General features: G+C 36.0%; 1 protein-coding gene across 1 annotated transcript in view; it reads left to right on the forward strand.

Annotated features, from left to right (window-relative positions):
* The window catches only part of CNGB3 (cyclic nucleotide gated channel subunit beta 3), a 59820-nt gene that overhangs the window by 22705 nt on the left and 9354 nt on the right, over positions 1 to 27761 (forward strand). Inside the window, exons 4-14 of the mRNA XM_059485759.1 lie at positions 3582 to 3736; positions 5147 to 5350; positions 6336 to 6544; positions 8494 to 8544; positions 10531 to 10617; positions 12233 to 12297; positions 15864 to 15986; positions 23029 to 23170; positions 25114 to 25273; positions 25667 to 25764; positions 26783 to 26866. Coding sequence (XP_059341742.1) covers positions 3582 to 3736; positions 5147 to 5350; positions 6336 to 6544; positions 8494 to 8544; positions 10531 to 10617; positions 12233 to 12297; positions 15864 to 15986; positions 23029 to 23170; positions 25114 to 25273; positions 25667 to 25764; positions 26783 to 26866 — 1378 coding nt within the window. The remainder of the gene's footprint in view (positions 1 to 3581; positions 3737 to 5146; positions 5351 to 6335; positions 6545 to 8493; positions 8545 to 10530; positions 10618 to 12232; positions 12298 to 15863; positions 15987 to 23028; positions 23171 to 25113; positions 25274 to 25666; positions 25765 to 26782; positions 26867 to 27761) is intronic.

The following is a 27761-nucleotide window of genomic DNA, read 5'->3' on the forward strand; positions in this document are numbered from 1 at the left end:
GAAAAGACTTTTTTTTCAAGACAGAGATTGTAAATGCAATCGCAAATCACAACCTCAGAGCTCAATAAAAGCATTGAAAGCAGGACCAAGAACTCTATTTCTGTGTAATTAGCAGAAAGTTTCTTAGGTGCTGCAAATAAAATAGGGTTATAACTGAAATCAGCAAAAAGTATTATGGATATTTTCCAGGCAGCATACATTTATGAAATACATTTTCTTAGGGGTCACCAGGTAGATTAAATGTGAAATTGAACTCAGGTATTTGGTGTTCATGGCCAGAAACAGAGAGGAATTAAAACCCCAGATGGCAACTTAGAAAAGGGCAAGACTTCTGAACTATTGCATCTCTTATCACTGTTTATTTGAACTTTTGACACAGAAAACTTTCAAGCCACAGTCCTTAACAGCTGTTGCATACATAAGTATACTCAATACAGTATTTCCATAGCCTATTTCAAGGTGATATTCTTTAATTATGCTATTGTGTCAAAATCTTTTCTTGTGGCTTGGGGAGAATAAAAGCACTGCAATTTTATCACTAAAAAAAACAAGTTTAAATCTACAAGTTTTACAAAAATAAAATCTAGAAGTGAAAAATGTCACAGACATCTTTTGTGAAAAATCCTTTCTTGTGATTTTTCTCCCTTCTGAGAAGCTGTGGCCTCAGCAACAAATGTAAACAATGGCTATCTGCTGCTGTGGAATGCAACAGGTGTGTCCATGATTGGTCTCCTGTGGATGTTTGGATTTACTGGCCGCTCACGGCAGAGCTGTTCTCACTCTCTGCTGGGACACAGAACTTTGTTATTCATTCTTTTCTATTCTTAGCTTAGCTAGCCTTCTGAGAACTTTTCCTTCTATTTCTTTTTAGTATAGTTATAATGTAATATATATATCATAAAATAATACATCAAGCCTTCTGAACATGGATTCAACATTCTTGTCTCTCTCTCACCCTGAAAACCCTTGTGACCACTGTCACAGAAAAATATTAGAAAACGATATTATTATTATACTTCTCATTTTACATATATGGCTATCATTAAACAAAATATGTTTGTGATAGTAGTAAGACTGTGTGCATAGTACATGAGTTGCCATCCTGACTTTGATTTCCTAGGCCACATGAAGTAACTTGTACAGGGAATAAGCATTTCCACTCTGTAAAGGACTACATGGAGAGTAAGTAAGACAGACCTAGGCCTATTGTAACATACTGCACAAAGGTCAAAGATAAGATGGGACAGAAGGAGTCAAGTTTAATTAAAAGTAATTTAGTGAAATTTCAATGGGCTTCATTTGCCCAGGCAATTTAAAGTGCACCCCCACACAAAGTACACATACAATACACATCCTCAAATTAGCAGTGTTCAACATGCTTCCTTCTCTTCCATCTGTATTAACCAAAGAAAATTTAAAGTAAGCATCTTGTTACAAGAAAATAATGGAGTAGGACGTAATGCAAGCCAAATGAGAAGTAGGGCAAGGAAAATCAATTTCTCATCAACTGCAGGGCAAATAACTTTAGACTAAGTCACATAGATTCTAATCAGTACCAAATGGAAACATGGCTCCTCTGTGCTACATTGTACCAAATTCATGATAGAGGAGACTTTAACTTTTGTTGGAATATCTGTGAAACTGGAGGAGAATCTCAAGCAGTTTTTAGCTTATTCCTAGAAAGAAGTTAGTAGGGGTCTTTGTCATGACTCTTGTGGTAAGGGTACGTAACTATAAGATAGCTAATGACCTGAGCAAATACAGCAACAACAAAGACTAAGAACTATTTTAAAGTCTTTGCATAGAAGTAAAAAATGAATTGTGAGATGTTAGCTCAAAACCAGAAATGTCATTACCTTACAGATGGCCTGAGCAAAGGGACAATGTGACACAAAAGGAACTGTGATGAGATTACAAAATGTATCAGAACTGTTTTGATTAATCTCCTGTCTCAGGAGTTTTAAGAAAGAGACAATATACAAGGCTTAATATAGAGGAATGACAAGCATATAATTCCAAACTTTTGCTTCTGCTTCTAAGTGGAGCGTATCTCCACTTTATCCAATGGTTTTATTGCTGAAGGATTTTTTTATGCTTAAATTATACTTCCTTGGGCACTGTGATTTGTGTTGTGTCTCCAGAAAACTGCTTCTCAAAAAGCTAGACACATCCCACTCTGACACTCTCCTTTTTTAGCTACAGCTCCTTCTGTTAGAAATTTCAAAGTAGGTTTAGGTTTTGAGGAGACATGGTGTTTATTTGAAGAGCACTTTTGCAGCAGTGTTCATTTCTTCCCTACCCAAGGTACTGTCATACCACTTTTCCCCTACTCACATTTGGGAAGATTTTCTCAAGAATCTGGGCATTTCAAGCATATGTCACTTTTGATCTGCTGCTACTCTTGCTGTAGCCACACCCCTGTGGAACTTGTGAGAGCTGAAAAACTGTTAAGAAAGAAAGAACCATTTCCTGCTGTAGCTCCTATATTGGGCATAGCTTTCAGAATTTCAGTACAGGGTTGCAAGTGTGACCTGTGGCAAGGAGACTTCAAGCTGCCTTGTGTCAGTCCCAGCCATTTCCAACCATCTCTGACACCCGTGCATCACATCAGCTGAGAAGGGCTGAGTCAAGGATACAGAAAAAGATTCCCTTGTCCTGGTCTCTACATAGAGGAAGTCCAAATGTGTGGCCCAGCTGCCAGCTGAGTTACACTCAAAAACAACCCCAGTCTGCAAAATCAGACAGTTGCAAATAATCAAGGATGAAATTTCAAGTAAGAATAAGCACTGAAGAGTTGATCAAGAATCGCTTTCACCTGGATGTTATATTTGACTGCCCAGCACGCATAAAACCTAATGAAAGCATTAGTTTCAGTGCAGAGTATGAGTCTGCAAGTGTTTGAAAATCAATAGTTCTCAGGTTTGAACAGATGCTGTGAGTGCTGCAATATCAGCTTAGTGTTACTATGACCCTGAGCAAACTCTTAGCAGAAAAAGAAGAAACCTCAGCAAGAAGACCAGTATTTTGTTTCCACTGAAAACAGATGCAATTGTTTTTTACCTCATGTAAACTATGACAAACCATAAAAATCATAGATGAAACAAATTTTCCCAACATTAGAAAGTGTAAAGTAAGCATAAGTCCCTCCTCCTCCACCTGCACTTCCTGTCATCACTAGGATATTGCCTCATTGTGCTCATATCACAATGAGCACATTTTTATACACAGATGTGAAGAGGATGCCGTGTAACTTAGTGAATACATCAGGAAAACTCTTGGCCCTACACAGCCACAGTAGAACTTGGTGAACAGCAGCAGTGGGAAGCCATTAGTGCAGCAGGCTAAACAGGGTACCCTGACCTCTGCTTGAAATAACGCACAGACTGCGGCTGACATGAGCAGGAGGCAAGAGCAGGAAACTTGGGTTTCCACTTAGCGTGAATGAAGTGATATAACCAAACACTGTGCTCACTAAAGATCCAATCTCAATGTCTGAATTCAGTTCAGAAATAGAATTGCCACTGTTTCCTTCCATTGATTTCCAGTACATGAAGCCTTTTTCCCCCTTTTGTTTTAACCAGTGCACAGAAGCCAGCAGGTCCCGGTCCCCAAACAAATGAGTATGCTGATGCCCAGCTTCAAGAGATTGTCAAGAAATTGCGTGAAAGGGCAAATGTCTACAAGGAAAAGCTGAATGACCCAGTGATATCTTCACCCGAAGCAAGTCCTCCAACTTGTAAGTGCCTCTAGAAATAGCTGTGCATTTGCTCAGTTTAAAACTGAAAATGATTTTGTAGTAACAGAAAATACGGTGATAATTTTTTTGTAAGTGTAGTGTATTTATCCACTGGTAAGGATCACTTTGTGCCCTATGAAGTCAATTTATCCCTATTTCTCTACAGTAAGCCATAATCCTAAAGTAAACCCTCCCTTTGAATGACATCACTGAAGAATTTGGGGGAAAAGCTTATAGAGGCAGTACCTAGAATCATTCATGTCAATAAGTTTTCTGTATTTTGAAATAGCTCCCAGAGATGTTTATTCATGAAGATGAATCTGAAACATATGAAGAAACATATATCTTGTGAGTGGATGTTAGTCACTTTGATATGGGATCTTCTGTGGAAATAAAGTAAAAAAAATTTTAGCCTTGACAGAAATCTGGACACACTGAAGACTTTAAGTCCATGCTTTAAATAGAGCAAACTCATCTGATATTAGTCAATCATTGACTTTTGACAAAATATGAAATATAAATCAATTTTTCTCCTCTTCAAAGGAAAGTTTGACTTTCCTTTCCACAAAGAAATTAGTGTGGTGGGTTTATGTTCTGGCACTTTTTAGTAGCTGTTCATTGTGTATGTGGTTTTTAAAAAGCTGTAAAAATGGTCCCTGAAGAATAATAAACTATATAAACTGATAAAGGAATTTTTTTCTAAATTGTATATTTGCTGATCTACATCTTTTGTTCTCTTTGTAGAACTTATGATCTTTATTTCCTAACTTATTATAGATCCAGTTTGTCATATTACTGCTGTGTATCCTAATCAGAGGTAAAGCCACCAGAATTAATAGGACACATGTGCAAACAAGATGATCCAGCTCAAAGATGCAAGAACTGGGTTCAAAGGAGTGCTTCAAGGCTTTTATAAGCCTAGAAATGTTAAAAAACATGGGCTTCCCAGAAGTTTCACCTGCTGCATCTTGCATATCAGGTCTCAGGAGAGGGGAGAGATCACCCATGACACAGCTGTCTTTTCTTATCTCCATCCTCACTGCATTCATTCTTTGCACCAGTCATGTAAAGATAAATACTCAGTTGTGTTAATGAATGCTAAATTATGAATTAGCAATTTTCTTGTCAGTTTTATAAAAGGTGTAACTTGTAAGCAATGTCCAGGGAAATTCAGCAATATAGATATTGCACTCTGTAAACTAAGTTCAGGATAACAGATGTACATGTTTATACCAGTGGTGATTTTATTCTTCAAGGGGTTTTCTATGTATTTAATATAATGAATTTATTCACTGCCCAATGTTTTTAGAAGATATTTTAACATGATGAAGCTTAGCTTCATGTTAAACCAGGGTGAATTAATTGAGCGATTATTAAAATGCCTATATTTTTGGTAATCTATGTGTCTAGCACCAAAGAAGCCTCCGCCCCCAGCAAAAGATGAAAAAAAAGATGAGAAAAAAGATGAAAAAAAAGATGAAAAGAAAGAGGAGGCAGAAGCAAAGTCAGAGGAGGATCATTACTGTGATATGCTGTGCTGTAAATTCAAAAAACCTCCACTGAAAAAATACATGGAGTATATGAAGCTACCAGATACCATTGACTCATACACAGGTAAATTTAAATCTGTGTAATAGAATGGGGTAAAGTCATATTGAAGTGACCTTGTACTACATGGTGGCTTACACAGGCTCACACCTGTGAGGCACCATAAGATACACATTCCAGTTTGCGATTCCCAGGGACACAGGGGTCCTGTCCTAAAAAACATTTATTCCAAACAGGGAAAATTGACATCAGTTTTAAAGATGGTACGCAAAAAAGTGTAATGAAAACTGACAAGAATTAGGACCCAAGTCTTCTGTTTCTTGATCTGGAATTTGTACCATTCATTAGGGCCAAATGTGGAATTTGCAGACAACCTCAACGTGGGAAGAGATGAGAGTCTTGACTCCATGTTTCAGAAGGCTGATTTATTATTTTATGTTATATATTATATTAAAAGAAAATTATATATTAAAACTATACTAAAAGAATAGAAGAAAGGATTTCATCAGAAGGCTCGGAAGGAATAGAAAAGAATGATAATAAAATCTTGTGATTGACCAGAGAGTCCGAGACAGCTAGACTGTGATTGGCCATTAATTAAAAGCAACCGCATGAGACCAATCAAAGATGCACCTGTTGCATTCCACAGCAGTAGATAATTATTGTTTACATTTCATTTCTGAGGCCTCTCAGCTTCTCAGGAGAAAATATCCTAGCAAAAGTGTTTTTCATAAAATATGTCCGTGACAGCCAAATAATTATTTTGTCAGTTATCATATACATGAGCAAGATGCAATATCTTATATGCAATAATTATATTTTATCATGTAAGTTTCTTCAGGTGCACTGAATATGCTTTCATTTTTGAAAATTCCTTGTGTGACTCCTCTTTCCAAGCTACATCACTTTAGCAGCGTTCCAGCTGCAAAAGGGAGAATGGTAGGTGGGTCTGGGCTGAAGCATTCCCAGAGGCTGCAGCAGAATGTGCGTGGCTAAAAACTGGCAGCAGGCGCCAGGTTCACAGCTCTGTGTTCAATGTTCTTCCTTGCAGACCGCCGTTACGTGGCGTGGCTGATGCTTGTGACAATTGCCTATAACTGGAACTGCTGGTTCATCCCCCTGCGCTACGTGTTCCCGTACCAAACCCCCAGTAACACCATCTACTGGCTTGTCATCGATGTCATCTGCGACCTCTGCTACCTGTGCGACGTGATCATTTTCCAGCCCCGAGTGCGGTTTATCAAAGGGGGAGATATAATAGTAAGTATTGGAAGTGGGACTTCCATGGGCAGTGGTTGTGTGTTAGAAATTCATCCAAGCTGACACTTCTTTTGTATCACTATGTCAAATCTATGTAACTTTTTTATCTGTCAAAGGGTTCATATATTTTTCATCACTGACCTTCCATTCTAGACTGACGTTCCGTTATCCTGTGTGGGAAGAAACACATCCATTACCTGATTTATTAAAAATTGGAAAAAACTCAAGATTTCAGATTTGAAAGTAACAGATGAGAAGAGCTGAAACAGGCGTACAGCTCCAAACAGATTCCTCATTGGAATCAGTGGTCATATGTAATAGTGCATAAATATAAATATAAATATAAATATAAATATAAATATAAATATAAATATAAATATAAATATAAATATAAATATAAATATAAATATAAATAATAAATATAAATATAAATATAAATTATAAATTATAAATATAAATATAAATATAAGTTTTTGTGAAACTTTCACCTATTTGTACAAGAATCACAGTTGAAGACAGGGCATATTCCACTAGGGTTGGACAGGATATGCGTGCTTTGTAACAGATATTGACATGGTGGTTTTATTTTTTCCAAAATCAGAGCAAATCCTTGTAATTTTTGGATACTTTGAAAATAACTTATTTGAGATAATCTCTTTTGGGGAAATAAGTATGTTCAATTTTGATTCTTGCTACAATTTTTGTGTTATCTTTTTATAGAGAAATGTAAAATAAAATTTTAAACAACTATCTGAAAGTTTGCCTTTAATCTACCAAAGGGTATCTAGAATGTTAACTTTTCTTTAGTCTTCCCTGCTTTCGATTCTTTGACATCTTATAGAAAAAAGATACTTAATTCAGAAAAAAAAAGTTTTTATTACTTCAACCTGACTTTACTGGGCCCAACAGACAGAAAATTCAAAATTATATATCTTCAAATCTAATTTGGAACTAGCATTACCTCAGTGCTTTTAGAAAAAATTTATACGTTGTACATATACGATATTACTGATACCTTTACAGACCAAGCTGTGCTAATATAATTTCAATAGATATTAAATGCAGTGCAGTGGAATGTATTTTTCCACACTAAGATATTCAGTAACTAGATTTGCCTAAATCCACAAAACTCAATTTTATGAACAAAGTTAAAACTCTAAAATATGAAGTTCAGCTTCTATTTCCCTTGAAGCTATTTCTACAATTCACAGATTTTAGTGCACAGAAACCATCTCCTGCCTGATCTCTTGCATTAAGTTTAATGTTTAAAGTGATAATAGTGAAAGTTGGAATGGAAATATAATTAAGATCTTAAAGCTATTTTTAAAATTTCCCTGATATAAATACAGAGAGTACAATAATAGATAAATTTCTTTATATACTTGTGATTATCCTTTCTTATTACATTAGCATCAGTTCCAGTGAAGAACAATTTAAAAATAAAAAGCTAATCATTACTAATGAATGCAGTGTTGATTATTGTAATGCTAGTAATGCTAGCATGTTAATGTTAGCTTTCAAGGAGCTAATTTTGTACAGCATCATTTGAAACACTCTTTGAGTTGTTCTTGGAATCACTACAGATAAATGCATTTTTTGCCATGAAATGAAGGGGGTTGGGTTGAACATGAAGTCATACAGTTGTCTTGAGAGGGCAGTTTTGTTGAAAAAATGCAATGTAATTTTCTAGACCAACACCCTGACTGGAAAAAAACAGACAAACCCCAACTGTCATTTTTTCAAGTGATTCTAATAAAATCTGATCTAATGTAAGCTGTACTAATAACAGTACTTCTTCTCAGAAATACATACAGATACTTCTCCATTCATACTTTTAGACCATAATTAATTTACCTGTCACCACCACTACTGTCCTGTGGAATAGCAGAGGCTCATCCTTGACATTTTGGTCTTGACTATGCCCTTTTCTCCTTTCATTATCACTGTAGTCAGACAGAGCAGAAACAGAGAAATTCTACCGCAGCTCTGTGAAGTTTCGGGTAAGTAGAACCTGTCTTACTGATGCCAATGTGAACTGCTGCCTGTTCACAGGACTTTTTTTTCATTCACTGAAAATCACTGTTGGTTTAAGAACATCACCAGAAAACATTGGCTCAATGGCATATAATGTAATGGCGTACATTGAAACAATGGCTCACCAGCTGAAGACTGACATCTTCATAAACAGTGTTTAACTGCAAGAGAGATTATTTATAAATGCAATTTTAAATATTATTTTGGAATTGTAACAAATTAATAAAATAGAATTTGATTAGTTTTTGAGAGGTCATTCCAGCACACACTAAAGACAATAGCACCATTTGCCAGAGATTTGTTTAAAACAATTAAAACTCCTGAAGAGAGATGATAATTATTCTGTAAACTCTTTTGAAGTACCTCATTGTAATGAACATTTCATAACTGACAGGAGCCAAAATTTCAAACTAAGATTTTTTTGTGGTCATGGCACTTTATAAAAACAAAGAGGCATTTGATTTAGGAAAATTCTTAATGTTGCTCCTAAATGTTGGGCTTATTTGTCAGTGGAAGATAGGTAGTTTATTGAATTCCTGATTAACTTACAGGTCTGTTACTATAAGCACACATCTCAGTCATTGCCCTCTCCCCTTCTCTATTTTTGCACCTGTGTTGTTCAGAGTTGCTTTTTTTCTCAGTGACTGTGGTATCATTACTGAAATACTTGATATTAAGCTATCCAAAATGCAGAATATACGCCATACAGTCAAAGTGGATTTGTAGGGGTTTAAGTTCCCACTTGAGGTATGTTTAGGGCTCTTGATTTCTGAAAAAAACTAATGTGAGTTTTCTCATGACACACAAGATATAGATATAGTGTGGGAATTTGTCATATGATTAGGTACTAATTAGCAGTTACTGATATTAATGCACTTTTAACTAAATTTTCCCTCCTCTTAGACATTTGTCTGAGAGCGGGAGAGAAAGGAGACCATAAGAGGCTGTTTCTCTCAATCAATTTCTTGGTTTGCTTTGCACACTGTTCAGGTATTAATTGCTTCTTGCCTGCATGGAATAAAAGGTCAGAGCTGCAGGGTGGCTGCTGCCAACACAATTCACACCCCTCAGAGCAAACGCATTTCTGATTCAGTGAGATGAAGCCCAGAGTTCCACATCCCTCTCTTCCAAGCAATAGCAGCAACAAAGCAAGGTATCCCAAGATCTTTAAAAAGGAAAAGATAAATTTGCCACAGCTTCCCTTCTCTATCTTAGGAAATAATAAAGATACATATAAGAAGAGAAATCACATTGTTGATGGACTGCAGGGAGATGTTGAAAACCTTAGTGATATGGGAAGAAGCAGCATAAAAATTTGATAGAAGAAAAGAAACTGCAACCCAACCAACCAACCAACAACAAAAAAAAAAAAAACAAAAAACACAACCAAAAAAAATACAACTCAGTCAAATTTATTATCCTACGATGAATATGAATCTGTTGTTTGGAACACATGCCTTCTGTAGGTTGCAAGCAAGAAATCTAACTCATTGTGCTCCCTCAAATTGCTTTAGGCAGCCTTGTTTGAAAGCTTTCAAGAAGGACCTTTAAGAATTGCTTTTAAGAAGTGTTTTAAAGGCCTTGTAAGAAGTGCTTGTGTAGTGGCCTCCCCACCTGCACTCACCAGCTCAATGCCAAACATTTTAGTCCGATCAGAACTACAACTGAAAAAACAGAATGTATTAATGATCAAATATATGAGATACTGTTAATAATCCACATGAAACAGATTAAAATCTCAGGCACAGGGGACTCAAAAGCAGGGCAGAGCCAAGCTGTTGGTGTTTTCAAGGAGATAATCTTACCTGCCAGTACCTAGGAAGCTACATGCTTAGCATGCTGACTCTTCAAATATCATCACAGTCATGATTCAGTCTAAGCAGGCTTTTGACAGCAAGTAAATACATTATGATTACTATGAAGTTTAAATTGACCTCTCTGCTCTTTAACAGCTTGATGTGATATCGGTGTTTCCATTTGACATTTTATACTTCTTCTTTGGATTTAATCCAGCACTTCGAGCAAACAGGATGCTGAAGGTAAGATCTGTGTTAGTGATGGATTGCTAACCATGCCTAGATGTTTTTGCAATGCCACAGAAATTTTTTTTATAATATTTAGGAATATGAAATTTAGAAACTTTAAAATATCTTCAGGCTAAGGTACAACATAACTTAATAAAGAAACAAAAAATACAGGTCATAGTCTAGCCAAATTGAGTCCTTATTTTCTTATTTTTCTTCTGACCTTATTATTTCTTAACCTTAAAAAGTATTTTTTGATTTAAGCTATTTTTCACATTATTTAAATTAGATTAATCTCAAATTACCTGTTCCATTCTCAAAGATTAAAAAAAAAATCACTAATTAATGCCAATGTACATTCCCCTTGAGTTGCTCATGTCAGGTGTTTAAAAACATAGGAAGTAATTTTGAGGACAAAAACTATACACAGAAAACACAAACCTACTTTTGTTATCAACTCCAAAGACCTTGAAGTTGTGTAATGAAAGGTCTGAGAAGGGATTAGAACACGGGCCACTGTGTGGCTAAATGCATTTCTCTGCACACAATCAACATGCTTACAAAGAATTTGCTTTCATTTAAAGCTGGGAGAATACAGAACTCTGGCAATAAAACAAAGGTGTTCTTCATTTTGGTATTCAATAAAACTTCAAAAATTCCTTAAATCAGAACTTAAATAATATGAAAGAATGAAAAGTTAAATAGTACCTTGTATTAGGCAACCAGCTGTGTATTGAACCAAAACAAAGGAAAAAGCTACATGCAATCCCTGATTGATAAACTGCAAATACTGAACAGGAATAATTTGATACAGCTGCCATTGATACAGAGTATCCTCTAGAATGTGGCTGTTGATACATATGATCACTTACGGGAAAGTTACGGGAATTTCAGGAAGAGAAAAAATGCATGTAATTCTTTGTGATCATGTTGCCCAAGCAATTATATATGTATGAGGAAGTAGAAGTTGTTCATCTATAGTACTCTGACCCAAACAGCAAGGTTATTTCTGTAATCACTCAACACCCAGAAAAACACTTGACTCAAATTTATCTTTTTTTTCAGCTCGTATTTTTGTTAAATGTTTGTCATGGTTTAGGAATAGTGTTCTCCAATTTAGTACTCCCACTAAAACTGCATGCCTGGTCCCTCTCCACCTTCAACTGGAGGCACAAAAGGCAATGATCACAGGTTGAGATAAGAACAATTTACTGGAAACAACAATGAGACAAGAAAATGAACACTAGCAACAACATTGCTCATGACAGAGGGTGTAAGAAAAAAAGTGATTCACATGGAGAAACTCCCCAATAATAAACAATACCAGACAGCTCCCTCAGCTAGATTTTCTCAACAGAAAGGAACTGTTTTCTTCCCTAGAAGAAACAGTCCCTTTATCCCACTCCCAGCAATGACCTGAGATTGTATAGAATAGCATGAGTGTTAGACATGCCTCTCCCAGCTACTGCAAAAATTAACCCTGTCCTGGCCAGAACCAATATTTATAGAAAGTTTGATTGCTGAAAAATCCATTTTCAAAATGTGTATGTGAATTAATGCCAATACTATTATAAAAAAAATGTGTACTGAAAAATAATGATTAGATTACTTTTATTTGTTTTCCATTCAGCATAACACATTCTTTGAGTTTAATGATCGTTTGGAAGCTATTATGGAAAAAGCATACATCTACAGGTATGTGCTGATAAAACTCAAGTAGCATGCAAAGCTTGGCACAGAATGCATTTCAAATGATTTCATGAGTTGTCAGTTAAGCATTGGGTGAAATACGATACATCTTTAACTGTTCCATTTAAAGGGTTTTTTTAAATATCTGCCTTTATGGTAATAATTTAAATTATATATATATATATATATATATATATATATATATATATATATATATATATATATATATATATATATATATATATATATATATATATATATAAAAGGCCTCACTTATGTATGAAATCTAGCTCAGTTCAGCTGGCCTGCTTCTGGCAAAATTTTCACCAAACTGAGGCTTCTGCCAAAATTTAATTGATGAGAAGTTTCAGAAAATTTCTTTTCTGAAAGAGCTAAAGAACTCTTTCTTTAGGTTGCTAATAGTGGTTCCAAACCCTCAGAAGCTGTTTATTTGTACTTAATAGGAGTTATGAGCCTGGGCCTATGTCAACATTTTTCTTCAAACATGCTCTCCCCATGAACCTGGCATGTTCAGAAACTTGATCCTCCACTGCCCTGACTACAGCTGGAATGAGGATCAGTTCAGCACAGTTCACAAATAGTGATTGTGGCTGTAGTCTGCTGAACTGTGTTCTCACCTTCTACATTGGCAGAAAGAATTTTGGATCCAACTCAAGTAGTCAGGGGCAGAGCTATGGCAGCATTCATAGGCCCCTCGGCTGCCAGTGATGCTGCAAAGGTGCAAGGAACCCCTCTGCTTTGTTATCATTATTGCCAAAGTCTTCAGCACTGGTTTACCTTGCGTAATTCCTACACCAACAAATCCTTTTCCCTATCCCAGTTTTGGGGCATGTATTGTTCCTGTCTGCTGGTGTTGTAGAAATATGTTGGTTACCATCTTATTTCATTTCAGAGATTATGGCAGTTAAACAGCACACTTGATATTAATACATTCCAATGAGATATTTTATGAGATTTAAAAACAAGCTAAAGTTCAAAAAGAGGTTCAAATATCTGCTCTTTCATTTTTTCATGTACCTACGAAATAAAACAAGACTTGAAGGTTTGAAAGTTATACTAAAATAATTTTGATATGCTGAACTTCACAAAATTTATTCCTATATTTACTTCTCTTTTTGCTTATGGAAGATTCTGTTGTGGTTTGATTTGGGTTTTCTTTGGTTTGGTTTGGTTTTTGATTTTTTTTTTAAATTATTTTGGTTTAAGAGAGGACTGAATTTCCACAAGATGAAGAAATTTCTTGTCAGTTTCTGAATCTCTGCCCTCTTCAGTTTCTAATTTCATTTTTTTAAGAATGAACCTTCATCTGCCCATGGTGTTTAACTTGTTCTACTATTGATAAGCTTTAAAATTAATTATTTTTAAATTAATTATTTTCCATATTATATTCTTTGCTTTTTGGAGTCATAATTCAATATTTTTCCTGTATTTCCTATAACATTTGCAGAGAGTATTGAGAGATACACTATCTATAGATAATATATAATTATATAGACAATTCTGACTCAAGTAATTAGTTTTTATATAACAATACTGTTATAAGTACATGGATTTCAAAGAAATGGGAACAAATTTAAAACTCATTTTCACCCAAATAAAGTTTTTCAAGGGACAGAGTTTCACACTCTTATGAAAATATGGAATGGGAGATGAAGATTCAAAGGAGAAGTTGTAAAGGGGATGTGTATATCCTCAAGCTAGACCACCTTTGAAGGATGTGATATTTATTTACATGTCAAAAAAAGGAAAAGTGCTCATTTTGAAAGGCTAAGACACACAGAGCAAAATCTCACTGGTCCCGTAAAATGTATGCAGTAGCAGAGCCAGCCACTCTGCCCTGTCAGAGAGGTTTTTTAGCATGATATTGGTTAAGAACCACAACTGTGTTTGCTGCTTGTCTTTGCTTCCTGGCCAAAGGCCCACTCAGATTTCCAGTATGAAATCACTTGCAGAATGTAAACTGCAGAATCTAAATATTTCAAAACGAATCTATTTTCTAATTCATACTTCAGAAAACACTGACTCCTGGTTTTCTCATTGACAAATAGACAACAAGGGTAGTTTTACAGAAGAATACAAGCAGGAGCTAAAAAATCTTTAAAACCCCAGTCTTTTTGTGCAAACTACTTCATTTAATTTTAATGTGGCAATCATGCTTTGGTCTGAGATTGGTGAAACCACACTTTGAGCAATAAGGCACCAATTAATAGCTAGATAATATCAAACTAAGCTTCTACAGCAAGGGGAATTCCTTCCTCAAACTAATTAGTTTGAGTTTGTAGAAATAGAGCTAGCACGAGTTACTTACATCTTCTCATTGTGATATGTTCAATATATATCTGGAGAAATGTAACAGAGCAGAGGTTCCTGGAATCTGCACTCAGACCTCAGGAGTCCACTTTCATGGATTCAAACTTGAACAGAAGATCTAGCATGGACAACATTGCAGCATTACAAGACCACAACAGCTCTATACTGTTCTCTGTAGCTTGCAATCCTAAACAGAGCTGTCCTGGAAGCACACCAACTTTTAAACAGAGAAATAGCATTCATTTGTGAGCATCATAAAGAAGAATAATACACTTAGGTAGATTATCTAATGGCACGGAAAGACCAAGGAGGGCATAAAAAGGTACCTGAAGAAGCAGCAGAGGAGTGCTTCATGAAGTAACCACAGGGATATTGGCTCCCATTACCTTTGTTTATAGATCCAATTTAGTTAGATCTTATTAAATTCTCATAAAAGCACTTAATCAGTTATTCTGTACTGCATAATGCAGTTGAATTCTAGCTGTAGCAGATAAACTCATTCACTACCAGTCTGTGTTTAGGCAAGTCCTGCCCTTTTCCTGCTTATTCATCCCCTGCTTGTATGAATATTTCAATAGCTAAATCCAGGAGACATTTCTTTTGATCCCCATGCTCTGAACAGAGGTTATACAATGAGATCATTATTGTATTAAACACAAAGCTGCTTGGTGCTTAATCATTGGTATTCTTCAAAGCACTGGCCACAAGCATAAGAACTGGGATTAGGAATGATATAACTCCTGCTGCACATCTAAATCATACTGTTTAGAGGACCTACTGCAGGTTTTAGACTACAGGTCTTGTAAAGCAGCTCATTTCTGACCTCAGACATTTCTTGGCTTTGGTTCACAAGTTTAGAGCCTATCTTGGATAGAGTTTGGGAAACATTATTTTTTACCCTGTACCCTCATTAATATAGCTTCAAATTTCTGGAAATATTCATAGCCATTTAAAGAAGTGGAGTATAAACTCCTCAGGGAACCATAATTTAAAAATTACCCCATGTCAAAAATTCTAGGGAAGATATTTATTTGACCTTGGACAGATGTGAGAGATGGGCAACTGCCAGCTATTTTTTCATAGACTCAATACAGGTGGGGAACTACTTAGCATAGGCTTAACATTAACATTGCTAATCCAAAAAAGTAATGGGTTCTATATAAAAAAAAAAAAAAAAAAAAAAAAGAAAAAGAAAAAAGAAAAATTTAAGTTGTTTTACAGGAATCTGTTTACTTTTATAGGGTCATTCGAACAACTGGATACTTGCTGTTTATCTTGCACCTTAATGCATGCCTGTATTATTGGGCTTCAGACTATGAAGGAATTGGCAGCACTAGATGGGTGTATGATGGCGAAGGAAATATGTAAGTCCTTTTCTTTTGCAACAGATTTTTTTTATTTTGCTCATTCCTGCCTCCCCATCCTTCTCCCATGTCACTGCTTACTTTTTAAGTGCTTAGATAGCAAATTTTCAGTATCATGACTGCTGATCAGCAGCTTTCAATATTAACACCTATTTGGAGGGCAGGTGCAGTGAATAATCAGTTCAACACTTTGAGCTTTTATAGGTTTATGAGTCAGTGCTAAGTGCTGACTTAATTAAACATTTAGAAAGCAGCAAGGGTCATAAATTAAACTTACTGATTGCATATGCACACGGGAACTGTTAGAAGGATTGTATAGCAATCCCTCAAAGGAAACACAGGGAGAGTTAGAGAGTTTTTTTGCTGCCACACAGCATTGTGTTATAAAAGTGCAACATTTTAGTCCCTCCACACAATGGTGATTAGTCTGACAAAATTCCACCAGCTCTCTCTGATCTTTTGAGAAGGTCGTGCTTAAACATGTGGCAGAGCGTCTTCAGAGGAAACAATGATTTTGGCAGAATTTTCCACAAACTCCTTGTGACAGCCCTGGCTGGGTGCAAAGTAAGGACCATTTATCAGGATGATGGAGAAGATGTAAGAGAAAAAAGTAAAGTCAAAATATTTTCTTTGTGTAGTTTTGCAAAGATATATATTAGGCTCAGTTGTATGAACATTCGTTTCTTTCAAAGGCTATAATATAAAGCCACAGAAGCTCAATTTGTTCTTTGATTACATTCCTTGCAAAACCACATATAGTATCCTAATGTTGCCATAAACTGCCTTCTAAACAACTTTTCATCCTTCTCTTGGACATGTGCTCCTCTTGTTTGTAGTTTTGTTAGACTTCACAAGTTTGGTGTCAAGTCACTACCTTGAAGAGCAAAACAAACTTTGTGTAAATCAGCACTGATTTTTCATATGTAGGGTTATCTCTTGGAAAAAAAAAAAAAAACATATTTGAAGTTTACACACATCATTAAAATACACAGCTTGAGTACTGCAGTGAGACATGTGAAAGCAGGATCATGGAGCTTAGTGGAACCATTTAAGTAGAGAAGCTGTAGATGGGTGTTTATTTGCAGGATTGAAGTTTCCAGAAATCTGACAAGAAAAATGCAGAAGCAATTTCCATTATAGCTATTTTTTTAATGTGATTCTTAGGAATACTTGTCTCATACACAAAAAGTAAGGTACATAAGAATAAGAAACGTGTAAACTCTGAAAGTAGAGAGTCTTCAAGTTTTTAATGCTACTTCAGAACAGTCTAGAGAAAAGGCAGGAAAGAATTACCTGTTTTTCACAGACAAAAATATTTCACATTTTTCTCAAAAAAACAATTAGTCAAAATTATTTGTTGGCTTTACTACAGACAATGCCTTGTGTGTTCACAGTGGCCAGGTTTTTTGACATTTTGTGCTGCTTTTTCCATGAGGAGACAAAAAAAAGTTCTCAAATGAAGTCACACTGCAATCGCATGGAATTTAGAGCAGATTTGTCATAAACATTGATGATAAAATGATAATTCAAGTTCTGCATTAAACTGAGATCCTTAAATAAAATGCATGTTTGGATATCCAAATAGCCAAATACAAGAAAAACATTGATCTGTTGGAATGAGTCCAGATGGAGCCACTGAATTAATCCCAGGGCTGGAGCACCTCTCCTGTGAAGACAGGCTGGGGAAGTTGGGACTGTTCAGCCTGGAGGAGAGAAGGCATGGGGAGAACTCAGCACCTTCCAGTACCTAAAGGAGAGCCTCCATTAGGCAGCACAGGGAATTTTTACAAGGAATGCAGAGATAGAACAAGGGGGAATGATTTTAAACTGAAAAAGTACACATTTAAGTTAGATATTAGGAAGAAATTCCTTACTATAAGGGGGGTAAGACACTGGAACATATTGCCCAGAGAGGCTGTGGACTCTGAATCCATGAAGGTGTTCAAGGCCAGGCTGGATGGGGCTCTGAGCAACCTGATCTAGTGGAAGGTGTCTCTACCCATGGTAGGAGGGTTGGAACTGAATAATATTTAAGGTCCCTTCCAACCCAAATCATTCAATGATTCTATGATATATCCATCTAAACCTCATTAAGACATTAACCCACCTCATCTTGGCAATTGTTTGGTGAGTGTATGACTTTGTTCTTTCACCTGTATCTAACTCATACTGGAATATATAATGCCATGAACATAGAACCCCAAAGAGTATCCTACAATGAGCTGCATATCATAAAATATAGCTTTGTATTCCACTAACAGCAAATGCTGACTGTGTAAAATAGTCATTGCTTTAAAGACTTAGGCATGACATAAAATCTAATCATCAATTGTTTGAGGCTCTTTTCACACAGAGGCATCGTGTGAACATTAGTTATAATTAAAGATGTAAGTGAATTTAAGCTTATCAGACAAGATATTTCTAGGTATATTCATTTATTAGGGAAGCAGATATAAGAACAATTTTTCAGGAAAAGTGACTAGTACTGCAGCATATATTATGGCACAGCAGAGAACTTATATTTTTTCTTTCACAGAGCATTCAGGGTTGACAATATTTGAAGTCAAATATGCCAGTAGTGTCACAAAGAATGGGAATATATTCAGAAATACTATTAGGGATACATAGCTACTTAGCTAATCTTGAAAAATGATGGTAAGTAGTTTGACAAGTAAACCAAAATTCTAGCTGTCTCAGATTACACTGACGCACAGAAAATGATCTGGTGCTGATTTAGTGGCCCTAATGCTTTATGTGGAATCCCTGCTTTGTCCATAAAATATTGCTAGTTATGGCCAAAACCAGTTCTTAATAATGTCAACACTCCTAGGATGTTTTTTTTTTCTTTTCCTTTTCCAGTCTAAAAATAATTAACAGGCAGTATTTCCCATTATTACTTTGATTACATACATATTCCTGACCAGGCACACTAGCTGGTGAACTAAAGCTATAACTAACAGCTATACACAACACTCAAACAACAAGCAAAATTATCAAAGTAGCTCTCCTGCAAATTTATGCAAGCTCTATTCTTTTCTGGTTTTTGTCCATGCTGTAAAGTGCTAGTGTCAGCCCAAGACTTGAGCTCTTTTGCATAGCAGCCTTCAGTCAAACCCTTTGACTTGAGATGTAAAAGGCAGTCAACTTTACCTCCCTGCAACACACCCAAATTAGCCACACAGGGTGTTTCCAGCATTAAAAGTGCACAGCTTGAGTTAGGCAAGACCTCAGTCTCTCCTAATGCAGAGGCACAGCAACAGCAGAGCGTAGAGTCTATGGACGGACAGTAGCAGATATTGAAAAGGTCTCTTAAGTGGACAATTCCAACTATATGTGTTTATTTACAATCTAATTTAACTACCTAAGTAAAAGATCAATCTCCCTAATTCCTGAGGAAAATGCACGAATCTTTCCCTTTTCAGGGATTCAAGACAATGTCATTGCTCTGAATTGTTCCGAGGAAGTGTCTCTCTTTCATCACTGTTCACAGAGAAATTAAAATTAGGCAGATGAAATTCTCAAGCAAACCCTCCAGATCAGCAGTAAGTTTAGGGAAAAAAAAATAATTTCACTTCACTCATCGTGTACTTCTGCTGTTTGTAAGAAGTCTGCAAAATTATTTGGCAAATTTAAGACATCTATTTGCATCCCAATTATGTTTCTCTGCAGCATGCTGCCTGCCTGTTCTGGGCACAGACTTAGTGGATATCTGTGAGTCCCAGAAAATGGTCATGTAAGTGTCTAGAACAAATCCACTCCTTTGGTATGCACTGCCCAATGCACAGTGAGACTGGCAAATCTTGAAAGTGTCTCGTGGCTTTCAGCTGTGCATTGGTCTGATGTGTCACGATCTCGGTGCTTGCTATGCAAAGGCAGTTTTGTGCCTCCAGGCAAGCTGTGAATGCACAGCCCAACTCATACGTCAGACTTTCAGACTTTCACTTTTACTTACTTTTTTAAGTAAAAGCTTTGTATTTTGCTCCACTGTGCCTGAGATTCTCAGACTCACAGGCATCTGATGAACACATCACTCGAGAAGAGGTACCAAGGAGGAAGCCATTAGTTTATGAAGGCTGCTGCTTTACTTTGCTTAAACCCATCCTGGCTGTAATCTGAGAGGAGTCAAACATGATAGTCCTGAAACAATGCTTCCCTGGGCTGAAATGAATATGTGAATATCCCCTTAAAAGTTGAGAGACACGTGTACAAGGACTTGCTTTACCTGCACTAACCAAAACCATGAAAGAAGTGTAGGTCGCTCTGAAATGGACTTTTCTGACAAAGAATTTTCTATTGACATAATATTACAAGGTATCTGATTTGCAGTGTTTCTGAATGTTTTCATACCTAGGATTTTTTTAAAGGAAAAATCTAGTACTTTGGTTGCCTGAAGGATAAACATACTCTCTATGATGTGCAGAGGAAAAAATCCCTTTCTTGTCTCATGACTGTTGTTTACTTCAACAGTAATTTTATAGCAGGCTGGTAAGCTGTGTAGTGAACAGTGAGTGTTTCCAGACACATGCTGGTAGGAAGCAGAGCTGCTAATACTGTTGAAATAGGAGTTGTTTTTTCTGGCTTTCCTCAAACAAAATTTACAATCTCATTTTCCCCCTTCTTAGGGAAGAAAAAAGCTGCTCTGTATTTCAACTGTGCAACTTCCATTTCAGATTAAAATAAAAACAAAAAATGCATAAATTGAGAAAACCTGTTCCAAAGAGATAGAGAATATCGCGTACATTACCAATAGAAAGTTTCTTTTGAAGTAAAATCGCAGAAGAATACGGTATATTAACTAAATTTTAAGAAAGGGTAGAGAGATATAAAAACACTCACATTTTGGACATACAACACTGCAAAGAATGTGACCCCTAATTTCTTCTGAGGAGCTGCTTTCATTCTTTGTAGACATTCCCAGAATAAAGATTATATTGTCTTTCATGGCGGTTTGCAAACTTGGCACACAGAGCCATTGAGGGTGAGTGATTTGCTTAATTACTTTTTTTTCCTAAAGTATCACAGAAATATTGTTAATTTCTTTACTTTTATATTACCCAATTATACATGTTTCAAGCACCACAGGATGTTCAGTTATGGCAAATCAATATATTAATATGCTTTACATAATTACACTCAGTCAAACTAGAAGCATCATTTTATGCTTAAATCTGTAATTCTTCCAAAATGGACCTCAGTATTTTTCTTATTATTTGTTTATGCTACAGAAGTCTAAGAAAAAGCTGCCACTTATGCATACTTTGCTGGAAACATGCATATGTGATATTTTATCCAAGTGAAAATATTATTGTGGGGCAATTCAGCAGTTCATTTTGCATCCCTAACAAGCAAAGATGTTAAGATGGAAGATATGCAATGAATTTTTTTATTTAAGGACTCTGAATGAAAATGGCCAGTTCTGTTAACATCTAAAACTAGAAAATTATGGTAAAAGTGATCGCTGTTACTGCATATTCTTGTCCGCAACCAAATAAAAAAGGGACTTTGTAATGAAAAGCAGGTATCAATTGCTTGGTAAAGGTTTGTATTTTGGGGGAAAAACTTGAAAACACTTTCAAGTGATTTAAGAAAAAGCAAACTTCATTGGAATTGGTTGTTTTTGTGAGTTTATTTTCTCACATTTGCACAAAACAGACCTTGCAGCTGTATTATTACATGAACCTGTTATTATAGTGGAGTTCATACCTTATAAAGAGAGGAGTCTGAAATAGACCTAATGTCTGCAAGCAGACCAGGTGTCCTCAGGGTCAGAGCAGGCATGAGAAAAGGCACATGAGACTTTCTATTTCAAAACAAACTTATCTCCTAAAGTATTTCTTCTGCGTCTTAGTGCTGGGGATGGGGGGGTTGTTTGGGGTTTTTTAAATTATTATTTAAAATGCAATAAAATTCAACACACATAAGGAATCATCATTGCTTCAGAAGCAGTAGTCACAGCTAAAGTAATAGAAAATACCACTTTATAATTAAGGAAAATGAAGCTCCATTCCTAATCATCAGCAAAGATGAAATCTGATTATCCAGAAACTTGGGAAGTCACATTCTAACTAATAGCAGGCTTTTAAAAATATATCTAAACCAGTCAATTGTTTGCTCCGAAAAGAAGGAAATTATACCATTCTCACAACAATGATTTGAACTAGTTATTCCCCACTGCAGTGCTGCATTGCTTGAGGTTACCATGTTCTAGAAAGTGATTTAAACCATAATTTTAGAGATGCCAAGGCACTTTTTTAAAGCATTCCGTCCAGGTCCTTTGCTCCTTTCATAAACTTGTAGTAGAAATACACAACTTGAAGGAAAAAGGCTCTGTAGTGAAAAAGGCATGAAAGATTTTGTTAAGGTGGCAGAAGGAGTTATGGAGATGAGCAGCTAGGAGATATTAACAGAGGAGTCAACCTTTCAGTGCTGAATTAGTGGTTTGGAGAAGCTGAATTAACACACAGCTTGTGGAAATATAAAACTTTTTAGGCATAACCTGCAGATTGAGCCAATGAAGGGTGCTCAGAAGCAGAGTGGGAGGAAGACCAGCACAACAAATGGAGTAAAAATGGACACAAGAAGAATGGTATTGCATTTGTCATTCCCACCATAGGGCTTTACACTGGTGTCCTCACACTAAAGAAAGGGACCTCCAGGTGTTTGAGCACCTGTTATGCTGCTACAGAGAGATTCTGGGAAGTCTCCCACACTTTTACACTGCTTTTGACCATCTTCACTGGTAGCATTCTAACACTGTAATGTCCACCTTGGCTATTTTGCACACAAATCTTTAACGCTACCTAGAATTACTAGAGAACAGTAAATTATATGCATGCCCCATGCATTCTTATTTTGCTGTGAGTGAAGATATTCAACTCAACCTGGCCTACGTAATTGTATAATTTATAAATTCACAACCCTTTATAAAATGCTGAAAGTCTTTTGGACTGAAAAGCATGACTGAAAGGCCCAACTCAGGTCAGGTCAGTTAAGCATATGCTCAACTTCAAACACATAACAAAAATGCTGTTTGTATCCACAGGTACCTGAGGTGTTACTACTGGGCAGTTCGGAGCTTAATCACCATCGGTGGCCTTGCAGAGCCACAAACGCTGTTTGAGATCATTTTTCAGCTGCTGAATTATTTCATGGGTGTCTTTGTCTTCTCCAGCTTGATTGGTCAGGTACATAAAAAAATCAATAACAGGTTAGATTCAAATTACTGTAATGTAGTGATAATATATTCAATTTAATAGACTTAAGTTCTCAAAAAAAGTTTCATTTCGGTCCTCTATTTTAACATCAAACATTATTTTTATAATGTCAAACTTATTTAATGTCAACATTTTTTAATGTTAAACTTATGTTTCTGATAAATACACGTGTTCAATAAGTTCCCTGTCTTGCAGCTCTTTTGCACACAAGCTGATTAAAAGCCAAGACTCTGCAGGACACAGATGACTCTTGAAACTATGTATAATTCCTTTTTTTTTTCCGTACTCACAGCCAAAGAGACAAATCCTTGACATTTGCATTATACTGTTAAATCTGAAATAAAAATTGTGATTGTTGAGTAAGTCATGCTCAGTACTACTACCAATATGATTCTGTTAATGGAAATCCCATTATTTTTGTCAAACCAGCACTCTGATCTCTTCCACAAGTTACAATATATTTGTCATCCTGAAAATTAACTGGTTTTCATTTCTCTCGCCTCCCATTTGGCAGGAGGAAAATAAAAAAGCCCATAGCACAGCAAATCAGTTATATTTCCAAATGAACATAATTGGAATATTTCTGGTTTGTAACTATTAAACTTGGTCTTTAGATCATGGGTTTTAAAACACATTGCCTACAGAAAAATAAATGCTGAGGTTTCTGAGTGAGGCTGTGCGTTATCAGTTTCTGTAGAAACCATTCCAGACTTTTTGATTTCTCCATGCCTGTTATAAAATTAATTATTAAAAAAAAACCCTAAATTAGAACTAAAATGTAATTCTTGTTTTGAATACAGTATTTGAAAAGTTCAATCAAGCAGCTGGAGATTGCATATGTGTCTTGCTCTTCGGAACTGCAAGAAGGGGTCACTGTCACTGAAGAGACTCTTCCCTACAGGATTTAAAATTCCCCCATAAACCAGAATTACCAAAAATAAAACAGTACATACATATAAAATATTTCTTCTGGAAAACAACTGAATTCAAGTATATAGAATTAAGCTTTGGAGCTTGCATATTTATAACTTTTCCCTGAATTGTTGTAACTATCAATGAAGGCCTCATTTCCCCAAGAAGATTCTACGGATGACTTTTTGTGACTAGTGTAGTCATTTGTAGTCTCAAACTTTAAACCTTAACACACAAGCTGCTTCATTGCAGTTTTTTGGTTATAACTCCTGTTTACCAAGAACCCTTAAAATTATTGAGTTATTTGTGCTTTAGTACACTTGCCTAAAAATTCTTATTCCCATTACAATCAATTGCATCTCTGTAAAGAAGAGCAAAATTGAGCCCATGGCACATTAATCCTTGGCAGCTGCCACATGAGGCCATTCCACTAAAATCACATCTGAATACTTATTCTTTTGAAGAAGGAACATCTATGAACATTAACACATCCACTTTCTAAAAACTGAATCACATTTGAGTTGAAATGTTAAATGATGTTCCTGTGCTAAAAACTTTAAGGTCACCTTTCAGCTCTCAGAGCTTAGGACTGATCTCAGCTATTTAAGAGTGGCACAATCTTAGTTTTAGTGGTGTCACATGATGCTATTACAGAAATTCAGCCCAGTTTTCTTTGCTTCTAAGTCGCATTGCTTGCCAAATACAGAGTTGCTTTACTATGGATTTTTAAGAAAAGTATTATCTATCATTTTCATCCATGTCCAACACTGCAAGACAGAAGAATAAGCTAAAACACAGAAACAATTCCTCCAAAATCATGTTACAATCAGACAATCAGATTAAATCTAATATTTCTGAAAAAGCAGATGAAGCACCTATTCAAAACATGCAGCCAAATGCATAATTTTTTGAAAAAAGTAGTATATTTCATAAGTTGCTGACAAAATAAAATCAAGGCTATTTTTTCTGAAAAGTGTGGTAACAACAATTGATGTTTGCAGATGAGAGACGTAATTGGAGCAGCAACAGCAGGGCAGAACTACTTTCGTTCCTGTGTGGACAACACTGTCTCCTATATGAACACCTATTCCATTCCAAAATTGGTGCAGAATCGTGTTCGAACGTGGTATGAATACACATGGGACTCTCAGGGAATGCTGGGTGAGGATTTCCAGTTACTTAGCATGTCTCAGTGGAGAGTGGTTGTACAGATACGGATACAGATACAGATACAGATACAGATACAGATACAGATACAGATACAGATACAGGGTGAAATTCATATTTCTCCTTTTCTGAATTGCATGTGGGAAGTGAGAGGAGGCTGCTCAACTTACTTTGGAAAAGAAAGAAACTACAAAGAAATAAGATTCTTATTACTCTACAAACTCTGTTCATTAATACAATGTTTTGGTAATAATTTTAGACAAGATTTATTAAAAGCATATTAGCTTCTTCCTCACTTGAACTCATAAGTGTTAGAATAACTCCATTAAGTTAGTTTTGCTCATTTTTGTGGACATTCCTTAATTTGCCTTTTTTTTTTTTTCCCAGATGAATCAGAATTACTGGAGCAGATGCCAACCAAAATGCACTTAGCTGTAGCAATTGATGTGAACTTTGCCATTGTCAACAAAGTGGACTTATTCAAAGCAAGTAGTTTTACAAGAGAATGCAGAAATATGTGGTATTCCATAGAGAAACTTTGTTTTGTGCATCTTGCAACTCTTAAGTACGTTTGTTAGTAGGCAAGGCAAAATAAGTCAAAGAAATATCTCAGGAATGGAGACGTCAGAACAAACCCAAGTGCCTGCATTTGGATTTTTTTTGTGTTGAGGCAGTGATCTTGAAAGAAACAAATGAGATTAGAACAAAGTCCTGTTATGACCACATCTTCTAGCTGATGGCATGGTCAGACTGTGAGTGAGTTCAGAGTACAATTCATCTCAACATCAGAGAATAATTTAATTTTTGACACAGTCACCTTGCTGTGGCCACCCAGGTCTGCCTCAGAGATCACCCACGCTCAGTGTTCTGGCAATGTAACATTGGTGTAGAGAAAGCTGCATCATAGTCAGTTTTTGTGCAAAGGAGCTTTCTCTTTACTTACCATGGTAGTTCAAAACTGGTATTCTGGAAAAAAAGCAAGGAGATCCTGAGTTTTTAGAAGTATACACAGAAAATTTTCTTATTAGGATATTTGTAAGAAATCACTTGATATACCTATATAAAAATTACATGGCTGTACATTTTTTCTACATCTGTTGAAGGCATAGAATTCATAGATTCATATGAGCCTTTGGTAGAATTCATAGATTCATATAAGCATTTGACAGAATCTGTTGTTTTCCCCTGGACTGGTTTAAAAAAATCCCATAACATCCCCATAAAAGATACATAAAGCTCTGAACATAACACTAACTGAGCTTCCTCAGAAAATCTTCACTTTATTAAAAAATGGAAATACGTCCAACCCATAGAGAACTTCATCAGTATTTGAAATAACAACTCTTTCAGTCCTTTCTCAGCTCTAGTAGCTGATCTTTATGATGTTTTGAGTTTGCATTCCAATTACGGAATCCCTGGGTTATTCCTGTATTGTTGGCTTTTGAGGCACTAATAATCACTTTTAATACTGAATTAGAAGAGTGATCAACTCTATTTTAACAGGGCTGTGATACCCAGATGATATATGACATGCTGCTAAGGTTGAAATCCATTGTATATTTACCTGGTGACTTTGTCTGCAAAAAGGTGAGAATTCTTGTTTTATTCAGATAAGAATTATATTATGTGTTTCAGAAAAAGAGTTCAGATATCGGTCAACAATGTCCTTTAAATAAACTTAATCCTGACTGAATTAGAAAGCATAAAATTAATTAAGCTACTCTGTGTAATAACAACAAATATGCTCTCAAATTTCAATCTAGAACAAGACAATATGAATTTTATTACTTACATTACCAACCATGAAATTATAGTAATATGGGAAAGTATTTAATGTAAATATGGTTTATCTAATGATACCTCATGAAATTTTAATATTTAAAATTGATCAAACATAATGTTTCTATACTTCTGTGCATACAAACCCAGCCTACAGGTCTCAGTCTATGATGGTTTGCCTGTGCTTCATTTGTGTACTCAGACACACTTAGATAGGATTATTTAAGAATGTTAGAAAAACACTGCATCCCATAGAGCTCCTTCCAGCAGGATCTGCTCTGCCTTCACTCACAGCTCTGAGCCAGGTTTCCAGCTGAATGCTGTCACACTGTCATCTCTTAGGAAATATTTCTATCTTGTCTCAGCTTTTTGGCTTAAACCTGGCCAGACAGATAGTTCACAGGTAAATATCTCAGCTTCTGACCAGGGAGCCCACGTCTCTTTCCAGGAGGCGTGTAAACAGAGGCCAAAGTCAGATGCAAAAGCTTGGGGAAGATGAATGGTAATCTGTACTAGTACTGCTCTGGCAAGGGACCCACAGGTCCCACCACCTACACAAATGACCATCAGAACCCCCTAACTTGTCTTTAGCAGTTCTGGTCCAACTTGTCCACTAAGGTCCTGCTCTCTCACAGAGTTAAGCACACAATCCTGCCCCAGAACATGGGGCTAGCTCCACTGACTCCACTGTGCTGAAGTTAAA

The sequence above is a fragment of the Ammospiza nelsoni genome, chromosome 1 (genome assembly GCF_027579445.1).
Source record: "Ammospiza nelsoni isolate bAmmNel1 chromosome 1, bAmmNel1.pri, whole genome shotgun sequence".
NCBI classification, from domain to species: Eukaryota; Metazoa; Chordata; class Aves; order Passeriformes; family Passerellidae; genus Ammospiza; species Ammospiza nelsoni.